Raw genomic sequence first — 14290 nt, 5'->3', positions numbered from 1 at the left:
TGAACGTCGTTTGCTACATTCCACTTTTTTACTAAATTCCAAAGATTCAATTCATAGGGAGATCGCAACATCCAGGCCCTTTTTTCGAGGTTATTAATCAATATTTGTCATTGATGGAATCGCATAAAAGTGATAGGTTTAATTAAAAATTTAAGCTTTATTTACAAAACGCCATTTTTAGATACAAAACAGCCGCCAATTTTAAAACACGCTGCATAAATTTTGTATACAGGGTATCCAAGACCTATCCAGATGATTTTTTCTCAGCGAAAATGTCTTTTCTTTTTTTGCAAGTTTTCAACTAAGTTTTTTTGCATCTTTGTAACTAAGCCTTAAATTATAATTCTTTCTATTACAGTAAACTCTATCTAAAATCAACTAAAGAATGTAGTTTTAACTCTCTACAGAAAGTAGTTTGCAAAAAAACCCTCCTTTTTTAATCGTTTATAACACAGAAATTATTGATGCCTCGACATTTTTGCTGAGGAAAAATCATCTTCAAATAATCTAATCTGCTATTAGCAGATAGTGCAGGAGGTCTGGGACACCCTGTATATGTATGTATCTATTTAGTGTATATACAATCATATTTTTTGAAAAATTTAGGTATTAAGTTTATATACAATTGATGAGATTTGATATAATCTGACTTCACATGTATAGTTTGTTAACAATTCATTGTACAAAGATACAAAACAATTTAACATTTTACAAAAATATAACAATATTTCTCCTGTAATTGTTTCAAGAAGATAAACTTGTTTACTTGTATTCTAAATATTTTATCAAGTTATAATATGCATAAAAATAATTTGATTAAAAAACCCCAAAAACAAAAAAATATTTTTTTATACCTTATTTTAGAGCTTATTTTTAGTATTTCCATGTGAATCTTTTCTGTAACCAGGCATTGAAATTTCCACATAATTATCTTTACCATGTATATCAGTAAAAATTACTTTATTATGTGTAATCCAATATTCCATTCGATTTTTTATTGGTGTCATCTCCCGATATTCGTATCTGGTAATATCTGGTTTATCAATTTGCTGTTCGTCTAATAAGTTAACATCCTTTGGATACATTGTATCTCCAGGAAAGACGTACACGATACCATCTTTTAGGATTGTAAGTACCTAATAAATATATTTATTATGATACAATGAGATATAATATACTGCAATAGATTTTAATGATTATTTGCTTCATAATTTATATCAATAAAAGAGTTTAATTTATGTACCGGTAAATACAACTGCAGCACTTCTTCTGTATTACGTTCCATGGCAAAATCTAGTAGCTTATCTATACTTTTAAATTTACTTAATCTTGCAATTTCATATTGTTGTGGCGGTGGAAGTGTAATATTCAATGAGAAGAGATCTTCTGACATTTCCCACTAAATTTGTTTCCAGTTATTAGTTTCTGTAAAAGAAACGTATTTCATCGAAAACTATATATTGTCAAATATCTCACTTTTAGATCCTCCATTTCAACGGCTTGGTATTCAGCATAAGGTATCAATGGCATGCAGGCTAAATAGAATATAGTATTGAAACGTTTCACAGGCATAGTCGTAGGTGTCAACCAATTTCTCCATTCGTGCAGTGCCCACAAATCTGGATAGCATTCCAACTTTTTGCAAAGGGTAAGGAATTCTGTAGCATCGTTATGCACCTTGCTTTGCCACATTTGCAACTCATTTTTCGGTACTAAAAATTACATGACTGAAATTATGCATCCGCCACAAATTGATTCATTTTGTGCAGTTTCTTACTCGATACATGTTTAGCCCAATTAGTAGATGTATCAGCGTCTTTATGTCTGCACATCAGTATCCCGGACTCCTCGAAGGTCTCGCGAATCGCCGTGATGCGTAGCGAGATCTCTTTCGGCAGTTCATCTTGTCTTGATCGATAGATCTCAGGTCGCTCCGCAATCTTTGGGACCAGAGATGCGAAACTGTCATTGTTCACACCGAAGGCGGCGAAGATTTCGCACCATTTCAAGCTAGAGTCAGCTGCATCTGTGGTACCGCCCGGGAAGACGTACATTCCCGGCATGAAGCTTGATTTTTGATGACGTTTCAACCATAGCAATTTGTAATTGCACTGAAAATACAAATCTGTTTGTGTGTTTAAATATGTCTACTTCTCGAACATTATGTATGCGTTCTTATATTCATTCATTAGTATTGGCTGTACTCCGTTTTAATTATTAATAAATAGTGGATCAATTTTAATTAATATATTACGTGAATAAAAATATACATGTGTATATGTTGACTAAGAAATTGGATAAGTATAAGTATATATATAGCTACGTGAATAATTTTTCTGTACTATAGTAAAATATTTACAAGTATTTTCCAGCTTTTCATACTTACATGACACAGTGTAACACAAAACATCACATGATTGGCTATCAAATAAAAAAATTTTAAATTCTGTATTTGATAACCAATCGTGTGATACTGTGTGTTACACTGTCATTTATGTAATTTGCTGGAAAACACCTTTATGTTGGGAGGAACACAGATTGTATCAAGTAGTCCACGTGATTATGTGTGATGCATTTTATAAATTGACATAATTATTATTAATTATAATTTATTTATTATTAATTACTATTATTATTTATTTAACGAAAGATGTATGCAAAAAATAAAAATTATATTTAATTAATAATAGTAATGACTCAATATTTCAGGATTTTTCTCATTTTACGTTATCATCACCATCATCGTAAAATAAAAGAATAAGATGATATGGAAATTTCACATGGATGAAGTTTATATATATATATATGTTGTTCATTCTATGCACTTACACTTGCAGGATTATATTTTTGTACATACTGGCGTGCTGCTAATATCAAACTTGCCGATTCCTGCCAGGATTTCATCTTTAAAATTTTTTCCGTACGTGATAAAACTGTGAACTACGTAGACGAATATTTACTACTCGTTGAAAATAATGAAAATAAGAGGTTATGTTATCATCAATTATCATTTTTTCATGTTGCATAAATTGCGTCATTCGGTAACTGATTAGAAGCAAAGACAAATTATTTATTATACGTTTATTTACACATTACAATACGATAACAATACAATATTCTAAGAGTTTAAGTACTGTTAAATTCCATTCAAGATCTTTGAGTATACACAATTTCAGTACGTGTGTACTGAATTACGTTTTATCTTTCGATTTAGCCTCCGTCTTCCCTGTAGCCGCGATCATTAATTCGTACAACTGACACACTTGCTCGTCCCGCAGCATCTCGAGATGCTCCTCCTTCAAACATTTTCCTAGCGGTTGTCCCGTGTGAGGACCCCTTAAGCCGAGCTGTTCAGCGAGAGAGACCGCGTAATCCTACGAGAGAAATTAATTATGTTTCGTCAATCGCGCGAGCCTCTCGAGTCTTCGTTAACGACTCTCTACTCATCCAACAACGTAAACATAACCTATGCAATTTCGCTCGCTCGATAATCAACGATCTCTACTCACGGTCCATTCGTGGAGAAAGATAATTGCCTCGCTCTCCACGCATTCTTTATGCCTCTTAAACTCGTCGCGAACATAATTATTGCCTAGGGGCTGAATCTCGGCCGGTAAGCCCCGATGTAACCTTAAAATCGTCTTGTACAGTATTCTGACACGCTGCACGTGTGTCCGAGAGGCCATCTGTCATCTGTGTGCTCTGATACAGACTGGTTCAGTAATACTGAAAAATCAGTCGTGATATATGTATACTTCATTCGTAGTTTTAGTTAAAAAGGAAGCCTACTTGTGCCGCTCATACGCAATTGTACAGATCATTTGTCAATTAATTCGGTTATTTTAATTCTATTATTAATTGTTCAGTTTAATTATTCGTGATTTATTATTATATTATTTCCGGCATTTCATTCCGTGTTAATTTTCGACGTGAATAATTTCGCGCAAACTTTTCGAGAGAACTTTGGCGTGAATCGACAGAAAACTTTCAGAATTTCAAAATTAATTTTCAAAATCAAACTGGAAAATATATAAAAAGTTTGAATTTAGCCATTATTAGTCATAAATTAATCATTGTACGATATAATATATTAGATACAATATGAAAATTCATATATTATTTATAATAACATAAATTTGATTAATAAATACATATAAAATATATAAATTGAATCTGAACTCATTATTATCATTGATAGAGAAGATTTGAAGATTTATGTTTATCAATATTGCCTAGCAGACGCAAAAGATATTAACATACATATATAAATAAATATTTACCTTCTCTTTTTTTTCATACATCTTTTTCTTTTATTTGATACATATTTATAATTTATCTATAGTTTAATAGCAATTCATAACTTATTTTTACCTAAAAAAATAAGATACAAAAAATGTGAAGAAAACATATAGCTATTTTTATTTAAAAATATCTACATATTCTTATAAGTAGTTTTAAGTACTTAAAAATGATTACATAACGAAAATGGCATACAAATGTATTGTAACAGTTCATATCTATTTTAATTTATACACAAATTATTATATATATATATATAGGTGGCGAGTTTCATTATCAGACAATAAAAATCATTTCTGTGTTTAATTAGGATATCATCAGCATTTAATTGGCATATTGTTGATGATATCTCTGCGTTCTTATTTATCGTTACACTAGTTATCCTCTGGAGATCTGGCATCTTGAATTTCCTATAAATTATAAATTATATTAAATTTTTGTTCATATATATAAAAAATACTTATATTAATAAGGTAATTATATTACTTAATTAACTCGAGCAAAGCTTGCAAAATTTACTGAAAACATCAATTAAGTTTTCAACTCTTTGTAATGACTTTCAATTATAAATGTAAATTTGATTAGCAACAAGATTCTTTGATCAGAAACTTAAGCGGACAGGTCGAGTATCACATAGTGAGATGAATCTTTTGAGATAACCGGATCTCAGTTTCTTACCCGGTTTCTTCGTTCTCCATATTTGGACCAGAACGTGACTTTACACATAGACTTTTGTCCAGTTTGCTTGTTGAAAACTGAGCATGTTGAGAATGGTGGCGAATATAAATGTAGAGAGACTGCAGGATTCATCGCACTTGGATTTTCGACACGATGCAAACCTAACGAATCTTGAACAGAAATATAAGAGAAATTATATTCAGTATATGTATAAAATTATATTATCTACCCGTATTTATATATAATTGTATTTATAAATCAAAATTTGCATTTAAAACTTTGTTTTGCAATAGCGCTCTTGTAAAAATGATTCAGGTTTGACATCTCTCTATAGAAAGAAAGATAAGTTTTTATGCAAAAAAAATTATAAAGTTTCGCAGAAACTACTTATTTATTACGTATTAAATATATATATAAAATTTATTATTTATAGCTTGATTTAAAAAATCATACCATTGATGTAACATATCTCGTTTGTATCAAGCGTATTCCTTTCCAGTTCTTTGAGCTCTTCCACATCTTCTTCCATTTTGAACTTTTCGGGCCATGCGTATCTAGTCTAGCATTTTAATATCACGATTTTATATCGCGATATGTGCATTTTATTATTATAAATAAACTCTTCAATAATTAAAAGAAAAAAAAACATCAAATGCGATCATTTTTATACCTCGCATAGTTTTCCTTGCAGGACTTTCATCACGCAGTGCGCGTTGGCGTGATCATGTATGGCTGATCCATGACCTTCCCCCCAACACAAGACCATAAGGTTGAACCTACCGTTTCCTTCATCAACTAGATTTCTTGTATATCTGCAAACACAGCATTGTTATACCTGGTATGTTGCTTCTTAATAATTTTTTTGCATCTAATGTTACTTGATCCACACACACACACGCAATCACAATTTTTTTTATTGGTTTATATACTGTCGATTAACCTTTCAAAAATTTCGAAATTTTGATGTATATTTTAAATGCACATGCATATTTAATAAACAATTTTTACGTACACAAATTTTACACATGCATAAATATAATATAAGCTTAATTTGGCAACAAGTCTAGTATTATTGATCTACTTCAATTATTGATGTTATTTACGTAATTAGATATTGTTAATTAATGATCTGCTGAGATTTAATAGCAGCACATATTGTGAAATCTCTTGCATCAGCTTTTACGTTAGTATAGATATTTGTTATAACTTGCAATCAAAAACTTATCTGGTTAACCAGTCATGATAAATTCCAACAAAATCACTCGGAATCAATTACTATTATTAACTAATCCAGTTTATAAAAAAAAAACGGTTTTATATACTAAATTAAGTATATTAATTAAATTAGTATTATTATTAAGTTGAGGATCATTAAACTTCGAAAAATATTAGTTACGATTTAAGTCAAACTGCTATTAAAACAAAGAATTTAGACAAGTTTTCAATGATTTTAAAACACAGATTATATAAGAATTTAAGTTGTAATACAATTGAAATATTATTTCCGATTCTCTGGGGAATAAACAAAAATTGTTTTTCCGGAAAAAATAGTTTATTTAAATTCAAAATTGTGCTACATATCGTATGTCTGTGTGATGCAGCGGTATTAAATAATCAATTATTTATAATATGTATTTTGATAACAACGGATTTATCATTCCAGAAGATAGAATTATTTACGAAGCATTAATATAAATCGAATGTCATATACAATTTATGAATTGGTGATCTGCAATTTTCCTGCAACAGAGCGAATATAAATCCGGAATTTCGATGCTTTTCGTAGCTGCATATTCCGTTTGTTTTTTTTTTCGCGGATATCATATTAATATACCGATGTCCTGAATTGTACACAACGCGAACATGGAGAAGGGAAACATATGTATGAAAAGTATATAACTGATTATACACCGGTCAATCGCACATTTAAATATCTCTACTTTACTTCCATACGAAAATCTCTTTAAGTAGTAAAACTGGGAAAAATATTTTTAAGAAAAATACAGAGTTGGGAAGTAACGGCGTTACAAATTTTGTTTGAAACGGAAAAAGTAACTTCGTTACATTTTTCGGTAACGAGTAACAAATTTAACAGTTATTTTTATCGTTACTTTTTTTGAATTTACTCGGTATAATTTTCGTACAAAGGAAAATATTGATAAGAGTGTTGGAATGCAGCATTACATGAAAACTACTGAAAACTCATTTTGGTATCTTGTTTCTTTGTAAGACAATGTTTAAAAATTTTTAGTATTTAATTTGATCTTGTATTAAAAAAAAATTGTATGTAGTTATTGTTATATATAAAAAAACTAACGGAAATTGTAACGACTCGTTATTTTTTGAGTAACGGTAACGGTAACAAGTTACTTTTTAAAATTGGTAACGAGTAACGGTAACTTTTTAGAAAAAAGAACGGTAACGGTAACGAGTTACTTTTATAAAGCAACTTTCCAACCCTGGAAAAATATATAAGATTTTTAAAATAAATTATTCTTTTTTTATGTAATTTTATAATTGTTTTTATAATTGCATTATTTATAAAACGTTATTTTATATATAAACTCTATATCTCAGAATATTTTAAAATCTCGTTATTTAAAAATATCAGAATATTGAATTAAAACAATAATATTTAGACGAATTATTGGAAAAAATCTAGAGCGTGCTAAAAGATTTGATCATGCTCTGTTTTATCTCGTGAAAATAAAATAAAATTTTAAATTGGAAGAAAATAGTATCATACTTTTTATATGTGTGTTATAAGAGTATATTTATTTATATTACTTTAAATAATAGTGTATAATTAATTCTTTAATATATTTTAGTATATTATTAAAATAGAAAGTTTCTATAATCCACACAGATTGTGTACATTTATCTATTTTAGATCTTTGTGAAAAGCATTGCATTATACGGTATTCCGTTAAGACATGATGGCTATCATGCCGAAAATGTTTTTTTTTTTTTTTTCTACGAGAGGCCTTTCGTTAGAATAAGGAGGAGGCAGAAGGAATATTTGCCGAGTTTTTTGTGTGCCGTTCAGTTTACGTTCTACTTTGTGTTAACAGCAAAACCGGTAAACGTGCGCCGTAGTTTCCGTACTTTCCCGAGTCACGTGGATCTCAGTTACTGCACACTGTAATTCCACATGTGTCCAAGGTGCTTGTTATCTCGCAAACTCGTAAACTCATTTTCATTCTCATTTGCGGTTGCCCGCTTAATCAAGAGCTATCAAGAGTGTCGATATAGTACAAAATTAATACAATATTGTCGACAATTAGCGATTTACTAAAATACTTATTATTTTTTCTTCTATTTATATATATTACTCTATTTAGCATATATATATAATAACAAAATAATTAATCTGTGCGGTAATATAAATATTAAATAATAATTAAAAGAGAGAAAAAGAGTTCTCTTAAGTTTCTTGTTAATGGAAGTATTTCTCGGACGTCTAACGATTACATGTGTGCATTAATAATACCTGTTTTAAAACACTATACTTTATATATGAAAATGTGCGAGTTGTATCGCACAATTTGTTGAATATATTCAGGATAATAACTAACAATTCTAGAACGTTCTCTCGCTCTTATCACACGAATAAAGATATTTTCAGATAATGCTGCAATAAATAAGCTAATCTTGTGTTACTAAAATTATAGAAATAAATGATAAATAGATATGCTGTTATAAATAATATAATAAATTTATTTATTAATGTTATTACTGGGAAACACGAAAATTTTTCTTTGATTCGTGATTTATCTGCGTGTACTTCTAACTCTACGAGGTTATTAATGAAATTGTAAAAAAGTTGATTACAAATTATTTGTTTGTGAACATCTATCAAATTATTTTATTTATCTCGAAAATTTTCCGTTTTCTCAGATATTTTGATATATCATTCACATTTCTTTATACAAATAAAATAGTTTTTATTTAAGATTGCATATTCCTGGGGATAGTTTATGTATCTCTATTGCGTATATTATATTATCTACACATTATTTATGTCGATCATGAGATCAGAAATTGCAGCGATAATCCAGTTTCACCGAGGCGTCTCTAACATATTTTTCTTCGTCTAACAATCATTAACTGACTATTCCACTTCTATCACGAGTGTTAGTGGTATTACGGGTCACTTCAGCACAAGATTACTGAATTCTTTCCACGTTTTCCGTGAAACAACAGAGAACGAGTAGAGACGTGTGGACGCGAGAACGGGCGACGATAACCTATCCTGAACTTCGTGTTAATTTCATTTCACAATTCCACACGCGTAGAACGTTGTATGCCTTCTATTTACACATTTCAAATACAGTGATTGGGGAAAATATTTACTCTCGTCAGTTATGACCCAACAACCGCTGTCATTGACGCATTTCTGCGGAATGTTCCTGATTGATCATTACCGTTACGCACCGATTTTGTTTATAGTAGTACCGTAATTGTCAATGTATAATTACCTTATGATTGCTCGACAAACATACGTATTTTTTCCGTATATACGTCGTATATATACTTCGTATTCATAGTAATTTTTATCGCGGTAAAAATTTCATTTTTTCAAAAGATATATAGCATTATCTTTGATCAAATATGTAAACCTTATCGAATAAATCGTTCTCGTTCTCGCGCAAGAACGATTATAATTTCATTCTTGAATCTTTCTCTCTCTCCCTCTTACTCTCTCTTTCTCTTTCTCTCGTATTCTTTTCGTACTCTCTATCGCGATTATAATTGTGCGCAAAAAAATTTTTAATTAATTTTGTAAACTTTTTATGTGTGATTTATGCAATTATATTTTGTTACTATCGTGTACAGATTTTTTTCAACTGTATTCTCTTCTTTATGTATTGATAATTTATATTATTAACTGTTTAAAATAATCAAAGTTGTTATAAAATAAAACAGTATATAATTTTCAAATCTTCTATACACTCAAAAAAGTGGTATTGCAACTACAGCAAAAATTTTCTGGGTGCGCAAAATTAACTGAGGTACATAAATGATTAGCAAATACTGTGATATCGCATATGTTTCGCATTTAATCAATCTAAGTCACAGAGACAGAATTTATATCTGAACTGTTTGTGAAATTTAGAAAGAATGTTTTTCTGTGGCGCCTATCCATGTTAAGGCCAATCATACTCGTTATAAAGTTTGGCTGTGGTACACAGAAAAAATTAGCCGCAAGAAACAAATGAATATATAATCCTCACATATAACATATTTGTATAATGCGCCCAATCTATCTAGCTCTTTTAAACAATTTCTCTCAATTTTTCAATGCTGCAGTTATAATTGGCAGTTATATTTCTCACAAAGATCGTTCTAGCTGTAGTATCGAAACTCATATTTATCCAATGCAGTGATTAACATTTGGCAATGGGACCTAAATTTTCTAGAAGATATTATTAGAATATTGCTGCTATAAATTCTATATGTAACAGACAATATTCTAACAGATACAAAAAATAGCGATAAATTTTTGTTGTGACACCTTAAAATCTACCTATATCAGCAAGACATTTTTTTGAGTGTAATTATTATAATGATATAATCGTAAATATAAAATGTTTGTTGCACAAAGAAATGATTATATATGTATTAATCAGAACTACGCATAAGATATATTTTGTTAAATATTAGGTAACCTTTGTAAATAAATCAATAAGTGCCACAATACCTGTATCTATCGAACTTGGCAAACTTCTTCCACTCCACAGGATTGCTTTTGTAGCTCGTCATCAGGTCCTGAACGCAATCGATATTTACGTGATCCGTTTGAAAAGCCTCATGTAGTGCATCTATAAGTTCCCGGAGGGTAGAAACTTTTTCTCGTCGAAGTTTCTCCGTGTTCTCAATGAGGCATGATGATTTTTCACGTGGTATGTTGTACAGTCGATCCTCCTCGTTACAAATCTCCATTATTCAGCTACGAAGTATCAACACTTTGACGGTTCTAACTGGTAAAAGTTTCTTCTAATTTCTACGAGCACGAGATACAAATTGCACCGGGGAATATTTAGTACCGAGTACGTTAAAACGTGCCTCGGTGCGTCCCGTCTGACACGGAGAATGCAGACTCTCGAAAGCGAAGGGAGGAAAGAGATTAATGTTGGGTCTGTATACGCCGAGCACTAACTGTGATGTGAGATCGTACTAATTCCCGTGTCCAACTACCTCGCTGTCTTTACTCGCTTATAGCCGATACGGGCCTAGTACAACGTGAGTATCTTATATGCAGTATAAGATGCCCCCTACTCCAACCAGTCATCAGAATGGTACTGTCATTTTGCGTACTTCTCGTTTTGTGATGTATTTTTCAATGAAAACTTGTCGAGGAAAAACTTGGAATCAAATTTATAACAGGATATCTACTCTTTGGAAAAATATAGAAAATCTGCAATTTTCAAGGACTTTCTGTACCTGGAAAAATCATGGAATTCTCATGGAATTTTATTGGGAGTCAGGGAATTTCTTTAAAAAATCCTCTGTTTGATAATTTTGTTTTTATATTGTAAACAGTCGGCAAGCCAAGTAAATTATGTTTAAAATATATTATAAATATATATTTATGTTTGTTTATATTTAATGTCTTAACAAAATATTGAATATACAGTACGTACTCTTTATTGTAATTTTTAGTGACAAAAAAATGAAAATTTTATATGCAAATGAAAAATGCTTATCTTACAAAAGTTATTCAGTTTTTTTTTAGTACATTTATAAATATAACATTGAAACTTAAGAGGCTTTGTGTTTTTCCTCCATATGAATGAAAAACATCACAAAATGTATACAATAAAAAGACTTATTTTAGAAAGTTGCACACCCTAATAAATCTTTAAAATATTTTCTTTACCTGGAATTTTGAATAAAAATACCTGGAAGATCAGGGAATGTTTTTGCAAGATTAGAGTAGACACCCTGTATAATATTGTTGTGACTTTACTTTGTACGTAATCTCTGGTTTTCGACGTTAATCTCTGATTAATAATGGACATATGTATATAAGAATAATTTTTGTATTTAATCGGATTTTGTCTGTTTAATATTCTTTATAAATTTATAAACTTTATAATAAAATGTGTTATTTGTCATTTATAATATATTAAAAGATATTATATATTACAAATAGCACATATTTTCAGAGAGGAAAGTCAAAGTTCTATTTACGCAAATTGCATTTTTCATGTTGATTATACAAGGAATAATAATGTTATAAATTTTATATTAACAAATATTATAATTTTATTATTAATTAAATTAAAATTCTTAATTATTTATATTTATAAGATGAATAAATATCTTGATAGGCGAAATAAATATATTATGCATTTACTTATCGAATATTTAAGATATTTATTATTAAGATAATTAAAAACGTAAACGTTTTTTTAACTTTCGAATTCTGTGGTTACGCATGTTTTGCGACATATAAAACGTATACAACTGTACATGATATATGTGTCTCTGAGAGTTCTTATCTTCTGACCCGAAGAAATATTAAACATTTGCATCATGTCAGAATATTATGAAATTTAAAGGTTAAAAAAACATTACAATCAATTTGGTAACATTAATACACATCGCACATAAATATATGATTATCATTATTGAGATATTCTAAATATTGAATGATAAGAGAATAATATGTTTTCAATTTATATAACATTTTTACTTTATTTTTGTTATTTATAAAATTTAGAAAAAATACGTATTTGTCATCTATCTAAAGGAGAGAGAGAGAGAGAGAGAGAGAGAGAGAGAGAATTTCAATTTTCATAAAATGTTTTATTAATTGCAAAATCGAGTATATAAATTATCGAAAGATAAAAGTAATATATATTACTAGTATATATGTTCAAAATAATTTGTTAATATTATCTCTTGTGCGTGAAAATGTTAATATTTGTATCTCTCTTCTGTTTTAAATACATATTTTAGAATTCTTCTATTTTAGAATTTATACTATACCATAATTATATACACTGAAACATTTCCATATTTGTTTCTGAAATTGGTGAACCTTTTTCGTCTTCGCTTTTGTTCGGTACGATTTGATGAATCACTGCACTTGCACAGCCTCGGTTACCGGGCTACCTGCTATAACGCAGCTGCAGCAAAGAATGCAATAAAAAACTAACAACGGAAAGTACGAGGGTCACTTGTAAGTATTGATGAGCGTGTGGGTAATATTCGAACTCGATTATTTGCAAAATCTCTTAAACAATATTAAATGCTTTACAAACTAGATTCTGTGATGACATTATATAAAAAAATATATAATTACAATCTGTATCATTTATATATAGTTTAATCTACTCACCTGCAAGGCAAACTTTTGCAATAATAACATTTTGCCAGTGGTTTTTTGTATAATCCGTTTTTCCTGCATCTGCATGGCGACAATTTACAAACGCAACCAATATGTCGAACTAATATTGATTTTTTAACAATGTTTTTATGTTCGTTTCTTGGACTCAATCGGCAATTATTCGGCGACTTGCTTTTGGCGACTTTTCTGTTTTATGATATCTAATTAATGACATAAAAATAATTTCGTAAAGTTTTAATATCGTTTCAGAATATTTTCTGGCAGCCACATACCCAACATTGGCTTTCCATTTTTCTTTTCCTTTATCTTCAATCTGCGATCCGCAGCAACACGGATTTCTCCAGCATCGTGAACAGCATACGGACTCGCTCATCTTTTGCTGTAGTTCGTTCATCACATCCGAGAAGATATTCAACCGCTGATAAGGTAGTTTCTCGCGCCGTTGTCGTTTCGGTTTCTCGTAGCAGTGACACTCTTCGATAGAATCTGATCGAAAGTCCTCTAGATTTCTCGCGAAATATCGCCTAATTTCTCTTTTCGGCTTCCAACTGGTAACCCGGATTGATTGATCCTCATCCGGCTTTCTGGCAATTCTTCCACGGTTATTACTGTGATCTTCATCATTTTGGCAGTCACAAACATCTGATGGCAACCCACAGCACAAACATTTTTCGATCGGTGCTCTGCACGTGCACTTATCTTGGCGATTATCACAGTACAGACAAATCATTGCTTTCTTGTAATTGCAGTTTGCTGCGACTATGTGACTATCTACCGGAACGAATGTAACGCAACAACATCGATCTCTTGATCTGTAGCAGTTGATGCAATTTACTAGTGATCTACATCTGTCCAAATATTTCGAGAATTTATGAGAAAAAGAAGGGAATACAGATTTGTGTATATATTGAAATTGTTTTTATTTTTCAATTTTCAATTAAAATATCTGTTTAAATT

The 14290-nt window shown here is 30.2% G+C and overlaps 4 protein-coding genes across 6 annotated transcripts; all 4 read right to left on the bottom strand.

Annotated features, from left to right (window-relative positions):
• Nucleotides 1-142: 142 nt before the first annotated feature.
• Nucleotides 143-3207, bottom strand: LOC115244111 (nucleoside diphosphate-linked moiety X motif 19). Of its 3 annotated transcripts, none has more exons than XM_029821505.1 (5): nucleotides 2830-3207; nucleotides 1778-2111; nucleotides 1477-1712; nucleotides 1244-1399; nucleotides 143-1136 (listed from the first exon to the last, which is right to left on the bottom strand). In XM_029821505.1, exons 1-5 carry the CDS (start codon nucleotides 2902-2904, stop codon nucleotides 861-863), a joined length of 1077 nt encoding a protein of 358 aa, XP_029677365.1. In that variant the 5' UTR covers nucleotides 2905-3207; the 3' UTR covers nucleotides 143-860. The 3 variants fall into 3 exon arrangements, with proteins under 3 accessions (XP_029677365.1, XP_029677366.1, XP_029677367.1); XM_029821506.1 differs by lacking the exon at nucleotides 2830-3207 and adding an exon at nucleotides 2360-2599; XM_029821507.1 differs by lacking the exon at nucleotides 2830-3207 and adding an exon at nucleotides 2387-2599.
• LOC115244114 (succinate dehydrogenase assembly factor 3, mitochondrial) lies at nucleotides 3070-3740 on the bottom strand. The gene is made up of 2 exons (XM_029821509.1): nucleotides 3510-3740; nucleotides 3070-3374 (listed from the first exon to the last, which is right to left on the bottom strand). The coding sequence occupies exons 1-2, from the start codon at nucleotides 3684-3686 to the stop codon at nucleotides 3192-3194; spliced, it is 360 nt and encodes a 119-aa protein (XP_029677369.1). The 5' UTR covers nucleotides 3687-3740; the 3' UTR covers nucleotides 3070-3191.
• A 555-nt stretch (nucleotides 3741-4295) lies between these two features.
• Nucleotides 4296-11219, bottom strand: LOC115244113 (cysteine dioxygenase type 1). Its single transcript, XM_029821508.1, has 5 exons — nucleotides 10679-11219; nucleotides 5648-5789; nucleotides 5431-5536; nucleotides 4978-5147; nucleotides 4296-4709 (listed from the first exon to the last, which is right to left on the bottom strand). Exons 1-5 carry the CDS (start codon nucleotides 10918-10920, stop codon nucleotides 4674-4676), a joined length of 696 nt encoding a protein of 231 aa, XP_029677368.1. The 5' UTR covers nucleotides 10921-11219; the 3' UTR covers nucleotides 4296-4673.
• Nucleotides 11220-12983: 1764 nt separating this feature from the next.
• Nucleotides 12984-14063, bottom strand: LOC115244115. The gene is made up of 3 exons (XM_029821510.1): nucleotides 13606-14063; nucleotides 13325-13533; nucleotides 12984-13112 (listed from the first exon to the last, which is right to left on the bottom strand). The coding sequence occupies exons 1-2, from the start codon at nucleotides 14061-14063 to the stop codon at nucleotides 13479-13481; spliced, it is 513 nt and encodes a 170-aa protein (XP_029677370.1). The 3' UTR covers nucleotides 12984-13112; nucleotides 13325-13478.
• Between the last annotated feature and the right edge of the window lie 227 nt (nucleotides 14064-14290).

This window comes from Formica exsecta, unplaced genomic scaffold, assembly GCF_003651465.1.
Source record: "Formica exsecta isolate Colony F162 unplaced genomic scaffold, ASM365146v1 scaffold8, whole genome shotgun sequence".
In the NCBI taxonomy this organism is placed as follows: Eukaryota; Metazoa; Arthropoda; class Insecta; order Hymenoptera; family Formicidae; genus Formica; species Formica exsecta.
The sequence above is the reverse complement of the archived record's forward strand: the minus strand, read 5'-3'. Positions and strand labels throughout refer to the sequence as shown.

What these genes read in the sequence shown, in the direction of transcription:
- LOC115244111 (XM_029821505.1), bottom strand. Translation starts at nt 2,904, where the DNA reads ATGAAATCCTGGCAGGAATCGGCAAGTTTGATATTAGCAGCACGCCAG. An exon ending in AAAAATATAATCCTGCAAGT is followed by an intron (nt 2,112 to 2,829) that starts GTAAGTGCATAG and finishes TTGTATTTTCAG; the next exon opens with TGCAATTACAAATTGCTATG. An exon ending in TTGAAATGGAGGATCTAAAA is followed by an intron (nt 1,400 to 1,476) that starts GTGAGATATTTG and finishes AAACAAATTTAG; the next exon opens with TGGGAAATGTCAGAAGATCT.
- LOC115244114 (XM_029821509.1), bottom strand. Translation starts at nt 3,686, where the DNA reads ATGGCCTCTCGGACACACGTGCAGCGTGTCAGAATACTGTACAAGACG. An exon ending in TCTTTCTCCACGAATGGACC is followed by an intron (nt 3,375 to 3,509) that starts GTGAGTAGAGAT and finishes TTTCTCTCGTAG; the next exon opens with GATTACGCGGTCTCTCTCGC.
- LOC115244113 (XM_029821508.1), bottom strand. Translation starts at nt 10,920, where the DNA reads ATGGAGATTTGTAACGAGGAGGATCGACTGTACAACATACCACGTGAA. An exon ending in CGAGATATGTTACATCAATG is followed by an intron (nt 5,148 to 5,430) that starts GTATGATTTTTT and finishes TTTCTGTTCAAG; the next exon opens with ATTCGTTAGGTTTGCATCGT. An exon ending in ATGGAGAACGAAGAAACCGG is followed by an intron (nt 4,710 to 4,977) that starts GTAAGAAACTGA and finishes TATAATTTATAG; the next exon opens with GAAATTCAAGATGCCAGATC.
- LOC115244115 (XM_029821510.1), bottom strand. Translation starts at nt 14,063, where the DNA reads ATGATTTGTCTGTACTGTGATAATCGCCAAGATAAGTGCACGTGCAGA. An exon ending in AAATGGAAAGCCAATGTTGG is followed by an intron (nt 13,534 to 13,605) that starts GTATGTGGCTGC and finishes GTCATTAATTAG; the next exon opens with ATATCATAAAACAGAAAAGT.